Raw genomic sequence first — 27614 nt, forward strand, 5'->3', positions numbered from 1 at the left:
GAAACGGGAACCAGTAGGCTTTTGTCTAGGAACTCACAATGAAACCCCTCCTGTTCCCTTTTCATTTAAGGGGTGTGCTGCACTATAAATTCAGGTTCTCTTCAACATTACAATAAACATTGTGTTTGGATGAAACCTAACATTTTTCAGAGGCACCCAAAAAGAAGAATAGAACTAATTTCATTTTTTTTCCATATATTTTTCAAGGCAGGATATGTTTTCTTATTTCAAATCTTCTTTTGATGGAAGCAGTGCTCTTTATGATAATGACAACTTTCAGCATGCTCAAAATGAAAGGTTAGTATAAAATGTAGATATATATGGCTTGCAGTGGTGTTTTAAAATGAGGAGGCAGTTTTATACGTGTGTGTGTGTGACCGTTACACTTAATGTTGTCACATTTTCCTGGGTAAATAAATAGCTAACATAAAAAGAGAACAAATATAATTATATTTAGTATTTTATTAATATTATTTTTTTTATTTAATCTTTTTAATACTAATTATACATTCCATAGTGTTTTTATGCATTTTTATATTTATTCCAGAATAATAACTAAAGGCAGTAACAATTTGATCAATATTCTGGAAACAATAAGGTTTCATTAGTTAACATTAGTTAACTACTTTAGTTAACATGAACTATAGAATAAACAATAGCTTACTTCTATAGCATTTATTAATCTTAATATGAATTTCAACATTTACTATTCAAATCAAAAGTTGTTTGTTAACATTAGTTTATGCACTGTGAACTAGGGGTGTGCGATATGACGATTTTTGATCGTGGACGATAAAAATGTCTCCACGATCTGCTTTTGAAGAAATATCGTAGTATCGTGCTACAGCACCCATTATGTCAAATACAGTTGTGGTCTCCGTCTCTATATACTGTACAACACGACATACAGCGGTAGAGTTACTCTGACAGGACACTGCATTTATTCGCGATCGCAAAAGTACATTATTTGCATACAAGCCTTGCTGGTTAAATGTTTAATTCAGGCGCTGGTCTGAAGTGCGCTTTTACTGAGCTCATACACCTGAAGCACGCGCACTAAAACCCTGTCTAAAAGTGTCCGATTACTCAACTAACTTATCTTTTGCGCTAATACTGTCAAAACACACAAGGTTTACATACAGACTCCGTTGGTTATGTCTAAAATGAAAGTAAATGGTTAAGAGAGAAACGGATGCGTGCCTGTATATTAGATGCGTGCAGCTCTTAAAGGGACAGGACACTAAACGTGCTGTCGACTGTCATTAAAGGGATAGTTCACCCTAAAATTTAATTTCTGTCATTATTTACTCACTCACATGTTGTCCCAAACCTCTATTAATTTCTTGTGCTGAACCCAAAAGAAGATATTTTGAAGAATGAGGGTAACCAAACAGTTGCTGGTCTACATTGACTTTGATAGTAGAAAAGAACAATCCTATGGAAGTCACTGAGGACCAGCAACTGTTTGGTTTTCCACCTTCTTCAAAATAGCATTTATGTTCCGCAGAAGAAAGAAACTCATTCAGGGTTAAAACAACTTTTGAGTAAATGATGGTATAAAAATAAAACATTATGAATTGACAGACAGATGACAGAATATTTATTTTTGGGGGAACTATTAATTTAACGTTAACAATATGGAGGACCAAACCTGCATAAATTAAATATGAATAAATAAATATATTAATGAATAAATAGATAAATAAATGTGATAATAGGAAAATAAATAAATGAATAAACGACTTCATAAAATAAATGATTAATTTGTAATAAAATAACCCCCCCCCCCCCCCCCTTAATTTATTTTCTGCTTTTATACATTTTTAAACTTTTTTTTACTTTAATTTTTTCACTAATTCTTTTCAATGTATTTTTATTTATACATTTATTTTGAAAATTATTTATATATTTATGCATTCATTTTTTTAGAATGATTTATTCCCACATGTATTTATTTTTAGATTTATTTATTTTTACTTTTCCGTGTGTAACATGTAAATGAGGAAGGTGGTGCTTGTGTAGCTTCAGTGCATCATTGGTTGAGAGCTCACGCGTCGCATCGTCAGGCCAGCTAAGCCATAGAGATGAGTTTTCAAAGAAAATAGCGGCAAGTAGTAATTCGTTGTCCAGTTTGCTACGGGATGTGGCAGATCAGCTGGAGAGTTGTAAGTTATTTTCACCGAACGTTATTCGCATTAGTGCCGAAATATTTAAAATATTTTCCAGAAATAAAAACGGGAAGCTGAAGCTGAAGTCTGGAACCATCGACGTCAGACCCTAGGGAGATGACACCCAGTTATTAGACTAGAAACCAACCATCCTCTGGGTGTCTGACTCTGACTATATATAAATAGTTTCAAAATAAATGTATAAATAATAAAAATACATTAAAAAAGAATTAGTGAAAAAATAAGTTAAAATGTTTATAAATGTATAAAAGCAGAAAATAAATTAAGGGGGGAAAAATTAATTTTATTAGAAATTAATCATTTATTTTATCAAGTCGTTTATTCGTTTATTTATTTTCCTATTATCACATTTATTTATCTATTTATTCATTAATATATTTATTTATTCATTCATTCATATTTAATTTATGCAGGTTTGGTCCTCCATATAACAAAACAACAAAACGCAAAGAGAAAAATCACTCACTATTCTTGACTGAAAAACATTAATACAGTTGCTTTAGGAATCAGTCTATATAGTGTTTTATTTTTATACTTGTTCATTCAATTTCATTGAATGCTCTGCTAAATACACCTATTGTACCTGATAATAAAGCACTGTTTGTTTTATTTGTATATTATGTGTATTTGTAATGTGCATCTTTGTTCATATTTTTTAATAAGAAAGATAAAACAATGAGAAAGATTTTTATCTTCGCCCACTTTGGCCTAAATATCTGCCATGTGTTTTTTTTTTTTTTTTATTACCTTGAAAGGCTTTGTCTTTCTAGTTTGGCTGTAATGCTCAGACAACTTGTCAAACCAACATGACAAAAAATTGTGATTAAAATCGTGAATCGTGATATTTCAAAAAAAAAATTGTGATATGATATTTTTTCCATATCGCACAGCCCTACTGAGAACTAACATGAACTAACAATGAACTTTTATTTCTATTAATTAATGTAAACAAAGATTAATAGGCTAAATACTGTAATAAATGTTCATTGTTTGTTCATGTTATATTAAATGACACCTTATTGTAAAATGTTACCAATATTTTTTATTTGTGAACTGATGTTCAGCTGTTTTTTTTAACACTAGAACCGCCGGGGGTCGCTGTATACCTAAAACCGCCAGCGGGTCAATTTTACCCACGCATATTACAACTGTTTTTATATGGCTAAAGAACATATTATTTCACTGTATTATATGCCACTGTCTTCACAAATAAGTGTCTAGAATGAAATGATTGTCTAGTCATCAACTATATTTTTGTCCTGTTTTATGTTCAAGGCTTTTTTTATGCAGGCTACTAATCACTTTTCATAGCATCAATATAAACAAGACTGCACTCACGGCGAGAATTAGAAGGAAGTAAATACATATTTGGGTGGTGTAATATTATACTACAATGTCATTAATTAACATATTAAGATATGATACTATAATCATATCAGATAATATATTAACCTATGTTATTTAAATTACAAAAATAGCCAATAGACAATGATGAGCAATAATTCACCACACTGCATGATGTGATGACAAATTCAACCTAATTAATTTGTTTAGTTATATCATTTGAATAAGAGAACAACACCAATAAACTTCGGGTAATATCAAAAAATGGTTTTGTTCATTACATGAAACGGGCAGACTAAAAAGCACCACAGAAATGCACAATGAACGATAGAAATGGCAAAACAAAATTTAAATAATCTAAATTTTGAACAATTAGGCTACATGAATAATACCCCTTTAATTGCAGATTATGTAACAGGCCAATGCAGAGCTTCTTTGTGGAAACTTAACAGTTCACTGTTAGAATTACCAGATGTAAAGGATAAAATTAAAGAATGAATTGCTAGCTATTGGAAAACAGCCACAATTCAAAATTATTTTGGTACCAATTGGGAGCTTTTTAAGTTTGAGACAGGTGTTTATTTAAAAAAAGTTGGAACAGTTTTAGCCAAAAAAAGGAAGGGTGGTTGAAGACAACCTAATCATGAAATTATCTCAGTCTAATAATTTTGATTGCATGTCTCTAGAGGAAAAATCTGAAATTGCAGATCTGCAAATGAAATTGGATGAATTGTACTTATCAAAGGCTAGGGGTGCTTATATAAGATCCAGGAAAAAATGGCTCGAAGAGGGAGAACTCAATTCTGCATATTTTTTTAAGGTAGAAAAGCGTAATTTTACCCTCTCAACAATTGAACAACTTTGTGTTGATGGCAAAGTTGTTAAAGATCCAAAGGAAATAGCAAACTACAGTGCCAATTTTTATAAGAATCTTTATAGTTCAAGGTATTCAGAGCAGACAACACCCTCATTTCTAGACTCGGTTAATTATGTTAATGTTATATCTGAAAGTGATAGATTTTTCTGGAATAGCATTGTTACTCCTGAGGAAGTACAAAGAGCAATTAAGAGTTTGAAAAACAATAAGTCCCCAGGGTGTGATGGATTTACAGCTGAGCTGTACAAATTATTTGCTGATGAACTTACTCCCTTTTTAACTCAGGTTTTTAGAGAAAGTATTGAAAAAGAGGCTTTACCTCCTACATTGATGCAAGGTATCGTAACTTTAATTCCTAAACCTAAGAAATATCTTACCAATTTAAACAACTGGCGACCCATCACACTCCTGAACAATGACTATAACATTTTTGCCATAATATTTGCTAAAAGACTTAAAGATTGTTTGGATACTGCTATAGATGAGACTCAGTCTGGATTTATGAGGGACCGACATATAATCAATAATATTAGATTAGTTTTAGACTTATTGGATTATAGTGGTTTGCTGGAACATAATAGTTTTATTCTTTTCCTGGATTTTTATAAAGCTTTTGATTCAGTTGAACATAAATTTATTTTTAAATCAGTGGAAAAATTAGGTTTTGGTGAATATTTTTGTAAGGCGGTAAGAACTTTAAATATTATATATTAAGAATATTACAACTGTAGTAGCACAATTAAATTATGGTACTTCTCCTAGATTTTACTTGTCACGTGGTATTAGGCAAGGGTGTCCATTATCCCCTTATTTATGTTTACTAGTTTCCCAGATATTGGCTTCTTATATTTCTAATAGTGGTCTTCATGGTATCTCTATTGCTGACAAACAGATACTCATCAGTCAGCTGCTGATGATACCACTCTTTCTTTGCAAGATGCTAACCAAGTTCCTTTAGCATTCAAGTATATCCAGCAATTCCTCAAAGCATCAGGCCTGTTCTTGAACCTCTCAAAGTGTGAGCTGATGTCCATCAAAGAATTTAATTTGTCAAAAATGTGTAATATTCAAATCAAAGATCAGGTATCTTATTTAGGAGTTATTATAACAAATAATGAATTAGAAAGAAGCTCCTTAAATTTTAATCCATTAATTGAGAGTACTCAGAAAAAACTGAATATGTGGCTCCAGCGTGATGATCTCTCATTGAAGGAAGAATCTTACTAACCAAAGCTGAAGGTTTGTCAAGGTTAACATATGCTGTTCTCTCTTTGAATGTTGACACTGCCATTCTTAAAAAAATTGATACAATGCTTCTCAACTTTGTTTGGAAGAATAAAACTCATTTTATTAGAAAATCTGTATTTATGAACACCATTGAGAAAGGGGGGTTAAACTTTCTTGATTTCACCACTTTAAACAACACCTTTAAAATAAATTGGATGAAAAACTGTATCAATAAGCCCTCATCTCTATGGAATCTGATCCCTAATGTTGTTTTTTCCAAACTAGGTGGTTTAAATGTCTTATTAATCTGTAACTATAACATCATGAAAATCCCTGTCAGATTATCTCTTTTTCATAGGAAAATGTTATTAGCTTGGTCCCTAATTTTTAAACACAATTTTACACCTCACTCGTATCTAATCTGGAATAACAACAATCTACTGTATAAACAAATCTCTCTTTTTTTCTTTTCTTGAAAATTGTATTTTTGTGTCTCAACTTTTCAATCAAAATGGTTCAATCTGTACTCTGAGTCAAAAAACAATAAGAAAATGAGAGTTTTGTTTCAGATGGAGTCTATTTCTGTGCTTTATGTAATCTCTTATTGGAATGGTTTAGTAAGTGATATTTCCTGGAAGAAAGTTTGGTCATTACCTCACAAATATTTCATTACTAACAAAATGAGAGAAATTGCATTTACGTTGATTCATAGAATTTACCCGGATAAGTGCTCTTTTAAAAGACTTAAGAATGATATTAATACCAACTGTTCTTTCAGTTTAGAAAACAATGAAACTTCTTTACATTTATTCTGGAATTGCTCTTACACAACATCATTTTGGTGTGACAATGTCATTTTTGGATTTCATGAATGTGAAAAAAAAAAGTGATACTTATTTTATAAAACTTTTTTTCCTTTTAGCTAAATATCATATTCATAAATGTAAATTTTCTAAATGCACACCTCTTTTTGTAAGATTCAAACTTGAAATGAAAAATTATTTTGAATCTATTGAGTTCTCTACGAACGTGAAAGCCATAAAAACGCTGACTTTGTGGAAGGACTTGGCACTTCCTTTGGACTGAAGGACTGGGTGTCCCCGAGCGGTTGTTGTGTTTTGACGATGACAATTGTTTTTGTTGTTGTTGTTTGTTTTTTTCAGGCATTCAATAATAATATAAAAAAAAAAAAAAAAATTCTAACCGGCATGCACTGTCAGTACACGATCTGTCGGCGCATGCGCATAATGACTTAGTAGAAATGTGCAAATGACAATTATTTTTTGCGACGATTTACGACACTGCACGATCTGTTCCACACTTGCGCACCTTTGTATTGAATTACTGAAATTGGAGTTCCGGCAAGATGCCGTGTTGAGCAGTAACTCACATTAGCGACGGTAACAAAATTGTCCCAAAATCACAGTTGTGCACTTTTAAAAACCACTCCAAACATTTAAAAAAGTGAAATCGAAGTATGATCAAACCAACCAGATTGAAATTTAAAGAAGGGGAGAGCGCAAAGACACAGGCTGCGATGAATACTGAAGGGAAAGAGCTGGATCAGCCTGCCGACCACGATTATACCATGGAGGTGACCATAGATAATAAAAGAAAAGACTCCGCGCCAATAACTCCAAGCAAAATTCCAGTCGGGAAGAAGAGCAAACCTGCACCAATGGAAGGTGAGGTCTCAAACCTAACCATATTGGTAGCCATTCAAAACATGGAAAAGAACTTTAATGAGCAGTTATTGGATCTTCGAGAGCAATCTAAACAGAGCAGCTGCATGATCGCTAGCTTAGCCAAAGCTGTACAGTTCAATGCCAACGAAGTTAAAGACTGTAAAGGAAAGATCAGCGAGCTAGAAAAATGCAACGAACGTTTGTGCAAAGAAAACAAAGAGCTTAAAGAAAGAATCCGGGAGCAAGAAAGATATAAGATGAGATGGTGTCTGAAAATTAAAGGCTTGATGGAAAAAAAGGATGAGAACATCAGATCGGCCGTCATACAACTCTTGAATAAGATCGCCCCCGACATGGAAGAGTGACAGCTCGAAGAAGCAATCGACATTGTACACAGAGTTGGACGAAAGGATGACATCAGGAAGAGACACATTGTTGTCTTATTTGTTCGGAGACATGTCAACGAGGAGATATGGCGGCGCTGCAAGGATTCTCAGGTGTGCAGGGAGAAGGGCATCCGCCTTGCTGAGATGCTACCGCTGGAAGACAGGGAGGCAAGAAAGCAACTGTGGCTGCAGATTGAGCAAGCCCGTCGAGAGGGGAAACGAGCTTACTACCGCGGACCGCACGGATACATAGAGGGTCGACGGATTGGTTAAACTGCAGAAGGAAGACGTGATTTGTTTGCACTAGATACAAAAAGGAGTGTATTAAGAACGCATGGGACTATTTCTGTTATTGAGAAACAGCACACAAAAGCTTAGAACAAAGTTCTCATTGTTCTTTCTTTTATTTTGTTTTATATAGCTTCTTACACTTTTTTTTCAGAAATGTTCAATTGTTCAATTTCACTTGCTTCGTTAAATGTGAGGGGTCTAAAAGATTTGGTCAAAAGAAAGGCTTTGTTTTTATTTTGTAAAGGGCGGAAGCCACATTGTCTTTTGTTACAGGAAACTCATTCTTCCGAAGTAGACACTAAATTCTGGGCTAACCAATGGGGGTGATCGAATTAATACTTAATACGACATAATTACACACAGGGCAGATGATCAAGGTCATTGGTTAATGGTGGTTTTAAAAGTTGATAGTTACTTTTTTATCTTAACAAATATATATGGACATAAAACTAATGCCCAAAATAAACAAATGCTTGATGTTACAATCACACTATCAGAGCTCAAAACATTATACCCTACAGATTTTATTTTAATGGGAGGTTACTGGAATATGACACCGGATGAATGGGAAGACAGATGGCCCTCTAAATTTGAGAGTAACCACTTTAATCGTATAATTGGAGAATTTGTTACCAGAAATTATCTGGTAGATATATGGAGAAGGGTAAATCCAGAAGTAAGGCAATACTCCTGGCATAAACCTAATAACACCCTGCAAGTCTAGGATTGACTATTGGCTGGTTGTTGATGCACTTGCTGGGTTTGTCTCGGACCTTTTGATTTCTAAAGCCCCATTAACAGATCACCGTATAATAGAAATGAAGATAAATTCAGCTAATAGAAGAGGTATAAATAAAGGTTATTGGAAATTTAATTCAAGTCTGTTAAAAAATAAGGAATATTGTAAAAGAATAAAATAAATAATAGCCGAAACTGAAAATAATGAGATAATAGATAGTTTTTGTAATGAATGGGAATTTTTAAAATATAAAATTAGAGAAAGTTCCATCAAGTTCAGTGAGGAGTTAATCAAGGAAAAAAGAAAATAGGAAAGATGCCTGTTTCAGGAAATTAGTAAATATTGTGAAAAAGTAGACTTAAACGGTGACGATAAAGAGAAATTATTGATACTACAAGCTAAATTAGATGAGATGTATCGTAAAAGAGCCCAAGGTGATTTTGTAAGATCACGGGCAAAGTGGATAGAGGAAAGGGAAAAGAATACCTCGTATTTCTGTAGTTTAGAGAAAAGGAGACAGGAGAATAAGGCCATATTAAGTTTACTGATAAAAGGAGTAGAGTGTAAAGATGTTAAAACAATTGAAAAAGAGGTTTTTACTTTCTATAGAAACCGCTACACATCTATGTACTCTCACTCTGATTCTTCCAAATTTTTGAATAGAATTAAGGACTTCATACCCAAAATTTATGACACATTTAAAGAATTTTGTGAGTCTGATTTAAGAATTGAAGAATTGGATGAGGAGAGCTTGAAACTGTCCCTGAATAAATCTCCTGGCTCTGATGGGCTCACGACCGAATTTTACAGGTTTTTCTGGAAAGAAGTTAGACATTTGTTATTTAAAGCAATTCAAGAATGCATAGAAAGAAAAGAATTACCAACAAGCATGAAACAAGGCATAATAATACTAATTCCTAAACAGGGCAAAGATAAAAGTTTACTAGACAATCTAAGACCCATTACACTTCTCAACACTGACTACAAACTATTATCGGGAATTATAGCCGCTAGGATGAAAAAAGGCCTGTCTCAGATAATAAGTGAAACTCAATCTGGCTTCCTTGGCAGAAGATTCATTCATAAAAACATAAGATTTGTTTTAGATTTGATCGATTACAGTGATATATTGGTAGAGAGGGGTTTCATCATATTTCCAGACTTTTACAAAGCCTTTGATTCAGTAGAACATCCATTTATCTTAGAAGCTTTAAAACATTTTGGTTTTGGACAGAAATTCACAAATTTAATTAGTATACTGTATAATGATATTAATAGTTGTGTATCTTTAGAACATGGTACTTGCTCAAGATTTTCAGTTAAGAGGGGCATTAGGCAAGGTTGTAATTGCTCTGCTTTACTATTTATAATGGTTGCTAAACTATTGTCCATTATGGTAAAGAACAGTGGATCTGAAGGCTTAATTGTATCAGAGGAACACATCATCATAACTCAGTTTGCAGATGATACAACTTTGTTCTTTAAAAAATGAAAACCAAATTGTTACAGCACTAGACTCAATTAATACATTTTCTAAAACATCAGGTGTTATGCTAAATATGAATGTGTGAAATTCTTGCGTTGCAATCAGTAACATGAGAGTTGAAACAGAAGTTAAATATTTGGGTATTACAGTTACACGAAATAAAGAAATAAGAGAGAAAGAAAATATTCTTAAAAATATTGATAAATGTAAAAAGATGCTGAACTTATGGTTACAAAGGGATATAACAATATTTGACAGGGTTTTACTGTCCAAGATGGAGAGTATATCCAGAGCTATTTATTAATGCCTATTCATTAGGAATTTCAGAGAATATGATTAATTTATTGAACAAAACAAATTTAAATTTTATTTGGAAAGGGATATAACAAGATGGTGCCGAGCATGGCAGCCGTGTTGCGAGCTCCAAGAAAACTCTGCAGTTTTTCTTATGTTTCTTATGTTTTATTTGTTATTTTGTTGTTTCACGTGTTAGATGTTGTCAGTATAACTGTCTACGATAGACACACGCTTTTAAACATTGGTTCCTTCGTCGCGCAACGCAAACCGGACTTTGAGTTCCTGAACGCCGGCGCCTTGTTTACAGACACCGCATCAGAGCCCTTTGTCTGGGCCGCACGATCGCGACCGAGGAAACGCCGCCGGAAAACGGGGAAGAGAGCCGGCGTCCTTGTCAGACTCAGACGCCGTCCCCTCCGACCTCCTCTCCCAACTATTTTGCTGGCTAACGTTCAGTCACTGGACAACAAACTCTGTGAACTGCGGGCACGCATCTCATACAAACAAGGGACTGCTGCATTATTTGCGTTTATTGTTACGGGGGACTTCAACAAAGCCAACTTCAGAACAATAGCTCCAAAATACTTTCAACACATCACCATCAACACGCGTGGTGATCGTGTACTTGACCACTGCTACTCTCCATTCCGGGACGCCTACAAATCGCTCCCCCGCCCACCTCACACTTCCGTTCTGCTCCTGCCTGCTTATAAGCAAAAACTGAAACGAGAAGCACCCGTCCTCAGGACAATTCAATGCTGGTCGGACCAATCAGACGCTATACTACAGGACTGTTTTGATCACGTGGACTGGGACATGTTCCGGGCAGCGTCTGATGACGACATAGAGGCGTACTCAGATACTGTAATGTGTTTCATCAGGAAGTGTGTAGAGGATGTAGTACCAACAAAAACAATCCGCATCTACCCCAACCAAAAACCGTGGATTAACAGCGATGTTCGAGCAGATTTGTCAGCGCGGACATCTGCCTTTAAATCCGGAAACTCTGACAATCACAAACAAGCCAGTTACGATCTCAGGAAATCAATCAAAGCTGCCAAACGACAATATAAAAACAAAGTTGAAGAACAATTCAAAACCAACAACGCAAGAAGCATGTGGCAGGGTATCAACAACATCACAGATTTCAGAGGGAATAAACCAGCTACTGTGAACATTGCCGCCTCTGTACCGGACGAACTTAATCACTTTTATGCTCGTTTCGAGGCTCACAACACCGCCCACACAGAGCGCGCTCCCGCGGCTGTAGCAGAAGAGGCGAGCGCACTTTCCTTTTCTGTCGCAGATGTAACCCGATCCTTCCGACGGGTGAACATCCGCAAGGCTGTGGGTCCCGATGGCATCCCAGGCCGTGTGCTCCGAGCATGCGCATTCCAACTGGCCGGGGTTTTCACAGACATTTTTAACCTTTCCCTCTCTCTGTCTGTGGTTCCCGCATGCTTCAAAAAATCCACCATTGTGCCCATACCAAAGAAAAATAAAATCCCATGCTTGAATGACTGGAGGCCCATTGCTCTGACACCCATCTTCAGCAAATGCTTTGAGAAACTCATCAGAGACTACATCTGCTCTGTGCTGCCTGACTCACTGGATCCCCTACAATTTGCATATCGCAGAAACCGTTCCACAGACGATGCTATTGCCTTCACCCTGCACACTGCTCTCTCCCACCTGGAAAATAAGAACACCTGTTTGTGGTGGACTACAGCTCAGCATTCAATACCATAGTGCCTGCCACACTGGTTGAGAAGCTCCAGACTCTGGGACTAAACAGATCTCTGTGCAGCTGGATCCTGGACTTCCTGACAGGCAGATGTCAGGTGGTCAGAATGGGCAACAACACTTCATCCCCGCTGACCCTCAACACTGGTGCTCCTCAGGGCTGCGTCCTCAGCCCACTCCTGTACTCCCTGTACACACACGACTGTAGAGCAACACACAGCTCCAACGTCATCGTCAAATTTGCTGACGACACAACGGTGATAGGCCTGATCACTGACAACGATGAGACGGCCTACAGAGAGGAGGTGAGAACCCTGACTAAATGGTGTCAAGAGAACCACCTCTCACTCAACATCGACAAGACCAAGGAGCTGGTGGTGGATTTCAGGAGACAGAGCAGAGAACACACACCCATCACCATCAACATGACACCTGTAGAGCGAGTAAACAGCTTCAAATTCCTCGGTGTTCACATCACTGAGGGTCTCACATGGTCCGCTCACACAGATGCAGTGCTGAAGAAGACACACCAACGCCTCTTCTTCCTGAGACGGCTGAGGAAGTTTGGAATGAGCCCCAGCATCCTCAGATCATTCTACACCTGCACTGTGGAGAGCATCCTGACAGGCTGCATCACCGCTTGGTTTGGAAACAGCACTGCTGGCAACCGCAAAGCTCTGCAAAGGGTCGTGCGAACTGCCCGTCACATTGTTGGAGGTGAGCTTCCCTCCCTCCAGGACATCTACACCAGGCGGTGTATAAAGAAAGCCCGGAGGATCATCAGTGACTCCAGCCACCCGTCCCACAGACTGCTCTCTCTGCTACCCTCAGGAAGACGTCTCCGCAGCATCCGATCCCGCACTAGCCGACTGAGGGATAGCTTTTTTCCCCCAGGCTATCAGGCTAATGAACAGTCAAAACTAATACACCCTACAGCACACTCCCACTTTACAATATACCACGCACTGCACTTTAATTCCATACAGTTCAAACTGGACTACCAGTACACTACTGCACAAATACAACAATCTTTTTGCCAGCACTGGATACCATCCAATGCACATCCATGACATTTGCACATCCGGTTTATATATAATCTGCTGCATCTTCGCATATTACTGTGTGTATATAACGTAGAATGTGTACATACTGTGTATAATGTGTATCGGTAACTGTATGTCTGTCTAATAGTACACTGTGTGTACTGAGTATATGTATGTGTATATTACACATTGTCATCTGTATAAGTCTGTACGTATGTATGGTAATGTCTATATGTAAATTGTTTCTGCAGTGTCTGGAGCACGCTCTCAAGAATTTCACTCACGAAGGCACATGTGCTGTGGTGATGTGACAATAAAAGTGATTTGATTTGATTTGAAAGAAAAATGCCATTACATTAGGAAAGCTGACATGATTAAGAGTATTGAGGAAGGTGGCATGAATGTTATAGATTTTTCTGTGATGAATGGTGTACTAAAATTGAAGTGGTTGAATTCCTTTCTTAGTCATAAGGACTCCTTCTGGTTTAACATCCCTAATGCAATTTTTGGTAAATTGGGTGGAATTGATTTTTTATTGTGCTATGATTACAATTTTGGTAGTTTTTTATATTATAGTGAATTGTGTGATAAATTTAATCTAAAATGCTCAATTAGAGAATACAACTAAATAATGAAGGCCATCTCAGCACCCCTGAAAACAATGATTCAGCAGTTTGTTTTGTACTCTAGTACTATACCAGAAATGAGATCACTCTGTATTGAAGGTACAAATTTAAAGAGCAAACAGTTTACAAATAAGTTTATTAGAAAGGTATTATCCAAAGAGTACTTCCCCAGTCAACTTAAAAGGAAATATGTTCTTCTAGAATTTAGTGGAGAAGAGGTTAAGAAAATAAGGAAGCGATATTTAGCATATCCAATACTTCCAAAGGCCAAAGAAGTGACATTCTAAATGACATTTATCCATCTAATAACTTTTTACATGAAATATTTAATTGGGAGAATAATTCTTGCGGGTTTTGTGAGAAAGACATTGAAACTGTAGAACATATGTTTTTCCAATGTGAACTTGTACAGAATTTTTGGATTCAATTTCAAAACTGGCTTCATTTTAAACATATATCAATACACGTTGGAGTACTGTTGAAAGAGAAGAACATAGACTTTTTGATAAATAACTTAATTATTTTATGCAAACACTTTATTCACAGATGTAAATCTCTCGCAAAGATGTTTGCGTTCCCTCGCAAAACTTTGCGTTCAAAGAACGCAAACATCTTTGCGAGAGAACCCAAAGTTTCTCGAGGGAACGCAAAAGTTTTGCAAGAGAACGCAAAAGATTTGAAAAATATTTTTTCCTCCTACCCCGAATTTTTTTCACCCACCCCGAAATCTTTCCACCACCATGAGTTCTAAGGGGCTCCGTACAAAACACTTCCTGTATAATGAAAGAAAAAAATATTTGACCATCTTAACATCACAAAACTAGCGATTAACATTCTCAGACATCAGACTCCTGATCTGTGAATCTGACCGCTACGGGATGGTTAAATCATCAATAAATAATCAAGATCATCTGATCAGAGTTTCTCTCACAGCTGTTGCTATAACAAGTGTGTTTTAGAAACACAGTTCTAGCAGTCAGAAAAAACTGATGTTAAATATTTAAGGACCAGTCTACAGTATACAGTTTATACATACAATAAAATACAGTTTATGTATTTTTTTAGTCATTTTTTTATTTTTTACAGTGGTTACCATTGTGCTGAAGAGTAGCGCTGTGAAATGTGATTTTCACTTTGCTGCAACTTAAAACATCATAATTTCTCACTGAACCCAAATTCATTAATCAGCATGGAGCAGGTGTGTGTGTGTGTTTTGAATGTGTTTGTTCTGAGCTTTATTGACAGTTGTGTGTTGGATAAATGACATGGATGCAAGTTGAAATAACATCCTCTTGTTTTATGTTACTTTATCTTGATTGAACTAGGTTACAACAACAAAACTAGAATTATATGTAGTATCTGATAGAAACATCTCCTTAAAGCAACAACTGCATAGGTTCACTTTTTACAGTGTACTATGTACTGTAATTGTTATGTGTAAGTAGATTAGATGAGCCTGCAGGCCAGCTTTCCTTGTGATAATTTCATGCTCAAGAACATGCTCAACTATAGTGCTTTATATTTAATCAGCAACAAATTACCTTTGACCTACTCCCTCTTTGCCACATAATAACCTGTACTCTTATTCATATCATCCCGAGATTCTGACTGGTGTGTCATCAGTTTTGCTATTGAATGTTCACACAGGGATAAATGTGTGCTATTTGTCTTTATTTTGTGATTCTTGTGTTAATTATATTGTGTATTTGTGTTTTCTGAATGAGAACATGGTTAAACCTGTATACAATGATGCCATTCTTGCTGTTTTGAAAAACATTTCTTAATAGTTTGGAAAATTGGGCCAAATGAATCAGTTATAGTGTGTTGGCAATCGAAAAAAAAAAACCTAAAGCATTCAGATAGGATTAACGGTTCAAAAAAAGAACAATAGTTATTTTAGCAGCTGTCTCAGTCTTTGTGGGTTAAAGGGAAATAAAATTTGTTTAATGAAGCATATAAAACTAAATGAAATAACGTGCAATCTGTGAGGTTTTTTTCTTTCTTCTTTATAGTCATAACATTGTAGTAATTATTCATTAGAAGCATTGTTCTAACTTTAGCTTTTAGGGAATCACTCTTAAGAGTCAATATTTATATGATTAATTGAGATTAATCAGAATGTCCAACTTATGTTAATGTTAACGATACCTTATTAACGACTTGTCCAGCAAGTATTAAAATCAGCACGTTTATCTTTTAACCATTTTGTTTATCTCATTCGCGGCCAACGATAAAACAAACCACATAGCAACAGACATGAGATTTCTTAATAGAATCAAAGTTTATTTCACTACTCTAATACAATACTAAGCTAAGCAACACAAACAAAAGACATAAACACACACATTCGTTGCAATGGATTGTTCTGATCTGAAGAGAGTCTTAGGTTCTAATGCTCGTTTTCAAATTGAGGGAAATCACACACGGAGGAACTCTATCTTTACTCTTTAAAGATAAATACAACCAGTTTCAGCAGATTTAGGAGATTTTGCCTTACTTTTGCCTTCAGTTGAATTCAGCTCTTTTTTTAGTTTGAGACGGACCGTGCGCGGATTGGCGGCTTGGGAGCTCGTCGTCACAAGGGTACTCTTCAGTGGTTGGTTGGCTTCGTTCTGACTTGGTGACGCTCTCAGGAAGTCGTTTCAGTTCTTTAGCTTCAGATGTTAAAGTTCTCTTGAAGTTTAACTGAGTCTTGATCGCTGTTGCAATGCTCGGACGTGATGTTAGTGGCAAGAAGCGCTTTGCAGCGCGTGAGCAAATGAGAGACGAGCAAGTTGAGCTTAAAGGATTAGTTCACTTTTAAAAAAACTTTTGCTGATAATTTACTCACCCCCATGTCATCCAAGATGTCCATGTTTTTCTTTCTTCAGTCGAAAAGAAATTAAGGTTTTTGATGAAAACATTTCTCCATATAATGGACTTCAATGGGACCCAAACGGTTCAAGGTCCAAATGACAGTTTCAGTGCAGCTTCAAAGGGCTTTAAACGATACCAGACGATGAATAAGGGTCTTATCTAGCTAAACGATCGGTCGTTTCAAAAATAAATAAAAAAGTTTAAGTTTTATAAGCACAAATGCTCACCTTGCTCTGTTCTGTGATGCGTGTTCGTGACGTCACGTAATACGCAATTGCGTTGAAAAGGTCACGCTTGATGTAGGCGGAAGTACCGAGTCAGTGTTTACAAATGTGCGGAAGGAGGACCATATACACATATTCAAATGTCTTCGTGTCAGTTTATCGTTTAAAATGCCCATTTTGTGTGCGTATCCTGGGTGTTTTAATATTAAAAAGCTTAAAAGAACATTTTGGATTTTACGTCAACCGTGAACTTTTCAACGTAATTGCGTATTACGTGACGTCACGAACGCGCATCACAGAACAGAGCAAGGCGAGCATTTGTGCTTATAAAACTTAAACGTTTTTATTTATTTTTGAAATGACCGATCGTTTCGCTAGATAACACCCTTATTCATCGTCTGGTATCGTTTAAAGCCCTTTGAAGCTGCACTGAAACTGTCATTTGGACCTTGAACGGTTTGGGTTCCATTGAAGTCCATTTTATGGAGAAATGTTTTCATCAAAAACCTTAATTTCTTTTCGACGGAAGAAAGAAAGACATGGACATCTTGGATGACATGGGGGTGAGTAAATTATCAGCAAAAGTTTTTTTAAAAGTGAACTAATCCTTTAAGCTTCTCTTTTCAGTTTCCAATAACAAACACTCTGAAGAGTATCTGTTTTTAACGGGCCGATTTGGGATCTGCCCCCCTCCTGTGGGGCGGAGCCCCGCCCTGCAAAGCCTCTCTCCGTGCATACATTATCTGTTCAGTTATTTATCCCATGAAAACTTATTAACAGCAGATTTCTATTCGTATTGTAATCATGCATTGATGAGAACAAACAAATTTCATCCATACCAGCTTACTATTAATGAAATCAGCGTTCATCTGAAACCAAACACCTACGTATTTGATATGCAGAAATATACATATATCCTTTGTATTCATTACGCGGTTAATGCAGATTAAACGATCCTGAATTCTACATAAACACATCCAGCATGTGAACTGAACTCTAGGCATCAGGTGAAGTTATGCATCAGAAGATTACAGCAATATCATACGTTCCAATAACATAGTAAGTTTATACATGTCGTGACAACCTTAATATATGTTGTGAATATAATATATATAGTGTTTTTCCAGTATATTGCTTCAATAGCAGAAACTAGTATAACTTTGTCCCTGTAAGATACGTGACGTCTTTGTCTGTTAGAGAGCAACAAGGAAAACCATTCCTTTCTTGGGAGAAGCGCGAGGTCGTGGGAAGGTCACTTTCGTGGAGATCTGGGAATTGTCTTAGTTCAGAGTAGCTGTAAAAGGTCTTCTTCAGCGATCCTTTTATTGAATTACTGCACTGAGGTCAAGGAGTATCTTTACTTTTTTTCTTTTTTTCCAGACGCAGAAGTCTTTGTCCCGTTCGACTTTATCTATGATACAACCAGCCAAGCATTTAAAGTTGCTCTTCTCTTAAGAGCATCCAGATGTCTTTTCCCCAATATATCCTGGATTTTATGGTCCCAGGAGAAAAAAAGGGGGTTCGGAGCGAGCCATGGAATGCAAGCTTTTATTCTTGCTTCAGGCATGTGTTGAAAATAGGTTTGTGTGTGTTCTTGTTCTGACCAGATCCTACAACATGAAGGGAGAGGTTCACAATCATGTAGAGGAGAGCATTCGTCCATACATTGATCTGATTGACACTCTGCGGTCAGTTGGCATTGATAAGGACTTGGCATTACCGACTATTGCAGTGATCGGGGACCAGAGTTCAGGAAAAAGCTCTGTGCTAGAAGCGCTGTCTGGAGTTGCATTACCAAGAGGGAGCGGTGAGGACTAATTTTCCTCTCCTCTGCTACTGGATATTCATATATTTTCAAACTTATTGCTACCCAGACAGCAACATAGTGTTGGCCCAGATGTGGGCCGGATCTGGGCCGACACTGCTTGCTGTCTGGGTAACAATAAGAGAATTATTTATTTTGCACTGGTATTTGTGTGTGTGTGTGTGTGTGTATATATATAATTTATATATGATGTACATCTGCATTTGGTAGGAATTGTCACCAGATGTCCACTAGAGCTGAGGTTGAAGAAGGTAAAACATGGAGGCAACTGGAAGGCTGTTCTGTCTTTCCGTGATAAGAAAAAAGAATTTGACGATTCATCATTAGTTGAAAAGAACATCGAAGAAGGTTTGCAGTCTGTTTTGTTTTTCAGTTTAAACTAAATATATAAAGTTACAGTGAATTAACATGTTTATTACTGTTATTGTTTAATAAATGACATCCATTTGGAAAATTACCAACTTCTCACTGGGTGAGTTGAAACCGTTGAAGGTGGGTGGGCACAAGTGTGCATGGGTTTCACCAGTGAATGGAAAAATCCAAGCAAAAAATCATTTAGTGAGGGTGTCATGAACAATTTGGTCAAATGTGTCCACCTAGGATCCAGGGCATAGTTATTTGTATTTGCTAGCAAATAGTTGTCTTTTACAGTGTTGAGAAACACGTCTTGCAATGTGTGTCTATTACAGCTCAGAATGAGCTGGCAGGGAAAGGGGTAGGAATATGTGATGAGCTCATCACTTTAGAGGTCATGTCACCAGATGTGTGTGACCTCACACTCATCGATCTGCCTGGAATCACCCGAGTGCCAGTACAAGGACAACCAGAGGATATTGGAAAACAGGTGGGTCATATAATCTGGTTTTGCAGGCCACATTCACCATACTTATTCAGTTTTAAAGCTCCATGATCTGTATTTATGTTTTGTAGATCAAACGTCTGATCATGAAATTTATTGAGAAGCAAGAGACGTTAAACATGGTTGTGGTCCCTTGTAATGTTGACATTGCAACAACAGAAGCATTAAAAATGGCACAAGAAGCAGATCCTGACGGCAAAAGAACTGTTGGTAATGAAGCAAAGCATCTATAATGTCACCAAATATCTTTTAGCACTTCTGTCAATAAATGCAGATTTTAAAAATAACTATTATTCATTCTTACAGCCATTTTGACCAAGCCAGACCTCATAGACAGGGGAATAGAGACAAAAATTCTGGAAATTGCCCAGAACAAAACAATTCCTCTCCGCAAAGGTTACATCATGGTGAAGTGTAGAGGACAGCAGCAGATCAATGAGAAGATTTCTCTGGAGGAGGCATCACAAAAAGAGAGAGATTTCTTCCAAAAGCACAACTTTTTCAGGTTACATCTGAAAAGATTATTAACCTTTTGCTTTATAAAATGTATGTGTCCATGAGACTTGATTTGCCCTGTTTGGATCAGGTTGCCTTGTTTTACAATTCCAACCAATTCTCTAGCTAGGTAGTGTTTTTGAACTAAAGATTGAGATTTCAGCATAACTCACCTCCTACTGGCCATAAAAAAGATTTGCTTTAACAAAGCAACAGGTTTTTCTTTCTTTTTTTAGAAATACTTGCTTATTAAGCTATGCCACCTCACAAAAAGTGCCTTTTGTTTTTCAACAGGTGCCTCTTGGATGAGGACAAAGCGACTATCAAAAGTCTTGCCATCACATTGACTCATTATCTCGTTGATCATATAAAAGTAAGTTTCTAAATGTCAGGGATGCATTTAAATGTACTGTTTTGAAAAGAAATTCCCACTGAAGCATTTCACAGCATGACAACTGAGTTTAATATTCTTCTTAACTAAATGTTTCATATGCAATGTAAACAAGCCCTAAAAAGCGGAAGTTAGACAGCTCATTCATTTTGAGCCTAAACTCCTGTTCATATTCATTTTTTTTTCCACTCATTTTTGTCAGAAATCATTGCCACAGCTCAATGAGCACATAAAAAAGCAGGTGTGGGAACTGAGGAATCAGCTCAAAGAGTGTGAGGCTGGACCACCACAGGACACTAAGGGAGCCAAACTATTTCTTACTGAAGTAAGAATTGAATCTCAATCCATCACATCATCTTGCTACTCATAATTATTATTTTGGTTCCAAGAACTGATGTGTCACTATGTACCAAATTTTGTCAGATGCAGCCACAATGTAGTGTTATAAAATACATTTCTAATTTACATTTTTGCCAATAATTGTGGAACAGCAATGATTAGAATGAATTATTGCAATGCTGACGATACTGACCCTGCAAACAAGCCTGCACTGGCCCTTTACCGGCCCACTTAGGGCTGCCGGCGCAGGGCCCCTAAGAAATTGCTCATTGGCAAAACGTTGGCCCCTTAGCACTGGCCCTGCACGGGTAGCCCTCACTTTGGGAAGCCTAAGCACTGTTTGATTGAAAATAATAAAGGTTGAAGTCACCATTAAGGAGGCAAGCACTTGCTTTAGTTGAGCTTTTGACCCTTGACCTCTTATCTTTAATGTTTCTTAGGTTGCTATAACTGTGTTTTTGAAACATTTGTTACAGCAAAAGCTATGAGAAGACAAACTGATCTGATGGTGAGTTGTTGATGATTCTGTCATCATGTAGTGTCCTTCACTGATCTCATCCAGAGGCTGATCTCTAGAGACATTATTTTGCGTAATAATTTAATGGTATTTTAATACCACTGCATGAAATACTGTCGTGCTTTAATATTTTGTGTTTTAAGTCATTATGAAAAAATTACTTGGACAAGAGCATGTAGAGTCACACAGATATCAAGAATCAGCGTATGAACCTCAAAAGTGGTGACATTCAACGAAAAGCTTGTTTTGTGATGTTCAGAGTTGATCTGAATATTTTGTTGACTGTCACCATTGTTGAGGTTCATACGCTGAATCTTGATATCTGTGCAAGTCTACATAATCTCATCTAAGTAATTTCTGCATAATGACTTAAAAGCATTCAAACTAAAGCAGAACGCTTTAATGCAGTGGTATTTTAAGGCTACTATGATTTTAAATAAATCTAAATAACGTCCTCACAGATCAAACTCTGGGTGAGATCAGGGAATCAGGCTATTACTTGATGACTGAATCATCAAATCAGTTTCTCCTCTTACAACTTTTGCTATACTAAATGTGCTTCAAAAACACACAGTAACGGCAGCCAGAGAAAAACAGAAGTTAAAAGTTTAGTTTAGAACCAGGGGCGGAGCGAGACGATTTAAACATTCGGGGCTTAGCCCAAACCTAACGGGGTCCGGGGGCATGCTCCCCCGGGGAGATTTTTTTCCCATTTACGTCAGCTAAATGCACTATTTTTCAGGCTGTTTGAGATAATAGAATGCCTAAAAATCTATACACTATATGGGAAAAAAAATAGAATGGTACTTTGCCACTAGGTGGCGGCAAGCCACTGCCTTAATGAGTGAGTCAGTCAGTCATTTAATCAATCGATTCGTTCGAAACAGATGATTCATTCAGAAAAAAAGTAAGCAACTGTTTTTATGAATGGGTCAGTGAATCATTTACTCAAGCAAATGTATTCAGTAAACACCGCTGTGTGTTGCTGCAGAGCACAACAACATGCTTTGTTTGGAACCATTTCCTTAGCGAAATATGTCTTTTTTTATTATCTTGTTTATTGAATTGTTGCCCTGACACGAAAAGTCTGCCAGACCATGCTAACCCAACATTATAACCGCTCTCTGTGTGTGTGTGTGTGTGTGTGTGTGTGTGTCCTAAAGACTGTGCTGCGCAACCGTTAACTGTTAGATGTTCAAAATGTAACGTTAAATCAGACACAATTTAAAACCGAATAAGAAATATAATACTAAGATTAAAAGTTACAGATACCTGAAGCTGTTGTATCTTGGCGTTCAAGTATTGGCTGGGGGTGTTTTACTTCCTTTTTTTTTGTTGAAGAATTTTGAAATATCCATTTTATTTTTCAAATAAATTGATCTAGTAAAATACTACACGCCAACAAACCGCCTGGCTCCAAAAGATCTAATTTCATTGGCTGGATCGTACAGACGCTCGTCGATGGTTGGCCAGTTTACATGTCAGTCAGAAGCACTAGACTCAGTGGGCGGTTTTTGTCGGGTGTGAATGACAACGCGTAAATTGACAGACACTGTAGACGTGAGAGTCGAGAGATATTTATTTATTTGTTTATTTATTTATTTAAATTCTAATATAAATTACTTTATTGGGCATGGAAACTCATTGATGGCATAGTAATAAAAACATTCGGGGCTTTACTGAAAACATTCAGGGCTCCAGCCCCCTTAGCCCACCCCTAACGCCGCCCCTGTTTAGAACCCAACTAAAGCAAGCGCTTGCCTCCATAAAGGTGACTTCAAACTTCATTATTTTCAATAAAACAGAGCTTAGGCTTCCTGGAGGCTAAGTTAGGGCTGTCCGTGCAGGGCCAGTGCTAAGAGGCCAACATTTTGCCAATGAGCAAATTTCTCAGGGGCCCTGTGCCAGCAGCCCGTAAAGGGCCAGTGCAGGCTTGTTTGCAGGGGAATCCTCCAGTATCACCCTAAACAAATAATTTTTGTTATATTTCTATGTGATAAATGTTATTATAACATAACCTTTAATGTAACAGATGTTATTTTTGCTCTCATAGACTTTAGTAAGCTTCAATGGACAAATCAAGTCCATATCATCAGGAGAGCTGATCATTAAAGAGAATTTGTTCGTCCAGCTTCGGGAGGAATTCAAGAAGTGGAACGATCATCTTAATGATACAAAGACATCCTGTCAGTATATTTTCATATTTAAGAAACATAATATAAATTTGAATTCACTGTTGTTGTGTTTGAAAAAGTATCATTTAATTTAAATTTTAATTTAAATAAAAATCTCTTTTTCTCCCAAACAAGTTAAGGAATTGACTGAAGAGAAAATAACACATAGCCAGGAATACAGAGGGAGGGAACTGCTCGGCTTCAGCAGCTACTGTGTGTTTGAGGGGGTTCTGCAGAAGCATATGGACACACTTAAATGTCCTGCCATCTTCTTACTCAACAAAATCAAAGGTATCGGCACACATCTTCATATTTAACATCTTTCTGATTCCAACATAAAACCAAAAGATTAGATTACATCTGAATAGCACTTGGAATGTTTTGTAGTTTTAGTGCATCTGGTTTGTGAGACATTTGTGGCTGTTTGTCTTTTTTTTAATTCACGTATTTTTCCTGAAGACATCATCATCGAGCAGTTTACTGATGTAGTCAATCAGTGTTTCCATAAGTACCCTGCTCTTCGAGTTATCACTATGGTAAATATTGCTCTTGATTAGTGGTAAAGAAAACTGAACGATTGTCTATTTTTTTATCAAGTTTTCTCTGTACTTTTTCATTTTTTAGGACAAAATTTACAACATTCAGTCTAAGCAGCTAGAACAGGCGGAGAAGAGGATCACAGAGCAGTTTGATATGGAAAACATGATCTTCACTCAAGATCCCATCCACCTGAAGAGCTTGAATGAGATTAGCGAAGATAAATTTTCAGAGGATCAGCTACCTATCTTTAACAAACAAAGCATTTACAGTGACATACTGAAAGCGTATTATGAGGTAATATGAGCTTTTTAGTTTTCAGTAACAAATATGAAGATTTGTTCAGAGACTGGATGGATTGCAGTGCTTAGCAGCTCTTTAATTTTCTTTCAGATTGTGGTGCAGCGGATGTCTGACCAGCTGCCCATGATTATCATGCATTTCATGCTGAAGCAAACTGCTCAGTTCCTGTCTACTGACATGTTGAGTTTACTGGATGGGGCAAATGTGAGTGAACTCCTGTTTGAGGACTCTGATGCTGGTCGAAAGCGCAGTGACCTACATGCTCGCCTGGACCGTATGAGTATTGGTCAGAAAAAAATGTGCAATTTTGTCTGAGCAATCTTCTGTCTATGATATGGAGTATAAGTCCTTTTAGCATCATTTTGGTGCATGTAAAAGCAGTCTCTGTGTCATTCTGTGAACGTGAGGACGTGTTCTGTGAGGAACAAAAGGTCAAAAGGGTCTTTTGTGCTTTTGGGAGTGTCAGGGAAACCCACCGAAGTCTTTAACTTGTGATTTCATAAATTCAAATTTTCCTCAGACTTTCCTAAGAAACATCTTACCAACTTAAACAACTGGCGACCCATCACACTCCTTAACAATGACTACAACATTTTTGCCATAATATTTGCTAAAAGACTTAAAGATTGTTTAGATACTGTTGTAGATGAGACTCTGTATTTATGAGGGACCGACATATAATCAATAATATTAGATTAGTTTTTAGACTCATTTGCTGGAACATAATAGTTTTATTCTTTTCCTGGATTTTTATAAAGCTTTTGATTCAGTTGAACATAAATTTATTTATAAATCAGTGGAAAAATTAGGTTTTGGTGAATATTTTTGTAAGGCGGTAAGAACTTTAAATATTATATATTAAGAATATTACAACTGTAGTAGCACAATTAAATTAAAATATGGTACTTCTCCTAGATTTTACTTGTCACGTGGTATTAGGCAAGGGTGTCCATTATCCCCTTATTTATGTTTACTAGTTTCCCAGATATTGGCTTCTTATATTTCTAATAGTGGTCTTCATGGTATCTCTATTGCTGACAAACAGATACTCATCAGTCAGCTGCTGATGATACCACTCTTTCTTTGCAAGATGCTAACCAAGTTCCTTTAGCATTCAAGTATATCCAGCAATTCCTCAAAGCATCAGGCCTGTTCTTGAACCTCTCAAAGTGTGAACTGATGTCCATCAAAGTCAAAGATCAGGTATCTTATTTAGGAGTTATTATAACAAATAATGAATTAGAAAGAAGCTCCTTAAATTTTAATCCATTAATTGAGAGTACTCAGAAAAAACTGAATATGTGGCTCCAGCGTGATGATCTCTCATTGAAGGGAAGAATCTTACTAACCAAAGCTGAAGGTTTGTCAAGGTTAACATATGCTGTTCTCTCTTTGAATGTTGACACTGCCATTCTTAAAAAAAATTGATACAATGCTTCTCAACTTTGTTTGGAAGAATAAAACTAATTTTATTAGAAAATCTGTATTTATGAACACCATTGAGAAAGGGGGGTTAAACTTTCTTGATTTCATCACTTTAAACAACACCTTTAAAATAAATTGGATGAAAAACTGTATCAATAAGCCCTCATCTCTATGGAATCTGATCCCTAATGTTGTTTTTTCCAAACTAGGTGGTTTAAATGTCTTATTAATCTGTAACTATAACATCATGAAAATCCCTGTCAGATTATCTCTTTTTCATAGGAAAATGTTATTAGCTTGGTCCCTAATTTTTAAACACATTTTTACACCTCACTCGTATCTAATCTGGAATAACAACAATCTACTGTATAAACAAATCTCTTTTTTTTTCTTTTCTTGAAAATTTTATTTTTGTGTCTCAACTTTTCAATCAAAATGGTTCAATCTGTACTCTGAGTCAAAAAACAATAAGAAAATGAGAGTTTTGTTTCAGATGGAGTCTATTTCTGTGCTTTATGTAATCTCTTATTGGAATGGTTTAGTAAGTGATATTTCCTGGAAGAAAGTTTGGTCATTACCTCACAAATATTTAATTACTAACAAAATGAGAGAAATTGCATTTACGTTGATTCATAGAATTTACCCGGATAAGTGCTCTTTTGGACTTAAAGAGACTTAAGAATGATATTAATACCATCTGTTCTTTCTGTTTAGAAAACAATGAAACTGCTTTACATTTATTCTGGAATTGCTCTTACACAACATCATTTTGGTGTGATATTCTTGACTTTATCAAATGTTATGTGAATCCGAATTTTGAGTTTACTTATAGCAATGTCATTTTTGGCTTTCATGAATGTGAAAAAAAGGTGATACTTATTTCATAAACCTTATTTTCCTGTTAGCTAAATATCATATTCATAAATGTAAAGTTTCTAAATGCACACCTCTTTTTGTAAGATTCAAACTTGAATTGAAAATGTATTTTAAATCTATTGAATTCTCTACGAACTTGAAAGCAATAAGAGCAGTGTCTTTGTTGAAGGACTTCGCACTTCCCCAGGACTGAAAAACTGAATGACCCTGGACTGTTGTTGTGATTTGACGATGACTATTATTATTGTTTTTTATTCATGCATTTAATAAAAAAAATAAATAAATAATAAACTCTTCTACTGCACACTCAAAACGGTGTACTTTTTCCTTCACCAAAAAAGTACACAATTTAAGGGCGTAGTATAAGTAGGCACATTGGGACGCAGCACATGATTGTTTGACATGCTGCCAACTTCCTATTTCCTGTCATGTGATCAGTCACATTACAGGCAGACCCAGACTTTAAAGACATAGACATGTTATTCCTCTTAACCATTTTAATGTGTAAGACAACATGAAAACTTGTTAAAACTGAAATATACATAAAATCATTATAATATACTGAGCAGGTTAAACAAATGTGTCCTGTGTGGCAGTATCACTAGGTAAAACTTTATGTTGGCCTAGTCTACATTGTAAAACCCAACAAGTCACGGTAACTGCTTAAAAGCAAATTACTTTGAATTATTAAAAGGCTCAAGAACCCAACTAAAGCAAACATTGACCACAATTATGGTGGCAATGTTTTTTTTTGTTTTGTTTTTTTTTCATTCAAGGTTGTGGCTGAAGTCAGTGACAGTTCTTGTGTTTCTCTTTTCTTCAGTGATGTTGATTGTTAACATCAGGTGTTCATCTCTAAC

At 36.3% G+C, this 27614-nt stretch overlaps 1 protein-coding gene across 1 annotated transcript; it reads left to right on the forward strand.

Moving 5' to 3' along the window:
• Positions 1-27063, forward strand: LOC306868191 (interferon-induced GTP-binding protein Mx3-like). Its single transcript, XM_079414262.1, has 13 exons — positions 1-297; positions 18621-18820; positions 19049-19186; positions 19528-19682; positions 19769-19907; positions 20004-20202; positions 20487-20565; positions 20786-20908; positions 23493-23625; positions 23749-23904; positions 24073-24149; positions 24238-24447; positions 24544-27063. The coding sequence occupies exons 1-13, from the start codon at positions 215-217 to the stop codon at positions 24766-24768; spliced, it is 1917 nt and encodes a 638-aa protein (XP_079270388.1). The 5' UTR covers positions 1-214; the 3' UTR covers positions 24769-27063.
• Positions 27064-27614: the final 551 nt, after the last annotated feature.

This window comes from Barbus barbus (genome assembly GCF_936440315.1).
Source record: "Barbus barbus genome assembly, chromosome: 50".
In the NCBI taxonomy this organism is placed as follows: Eukaryota; Metazoa; Chordata; class Actinopteri; order Cypriniformes; family Cyprinidae; genus Barbus; species Barbus barbus.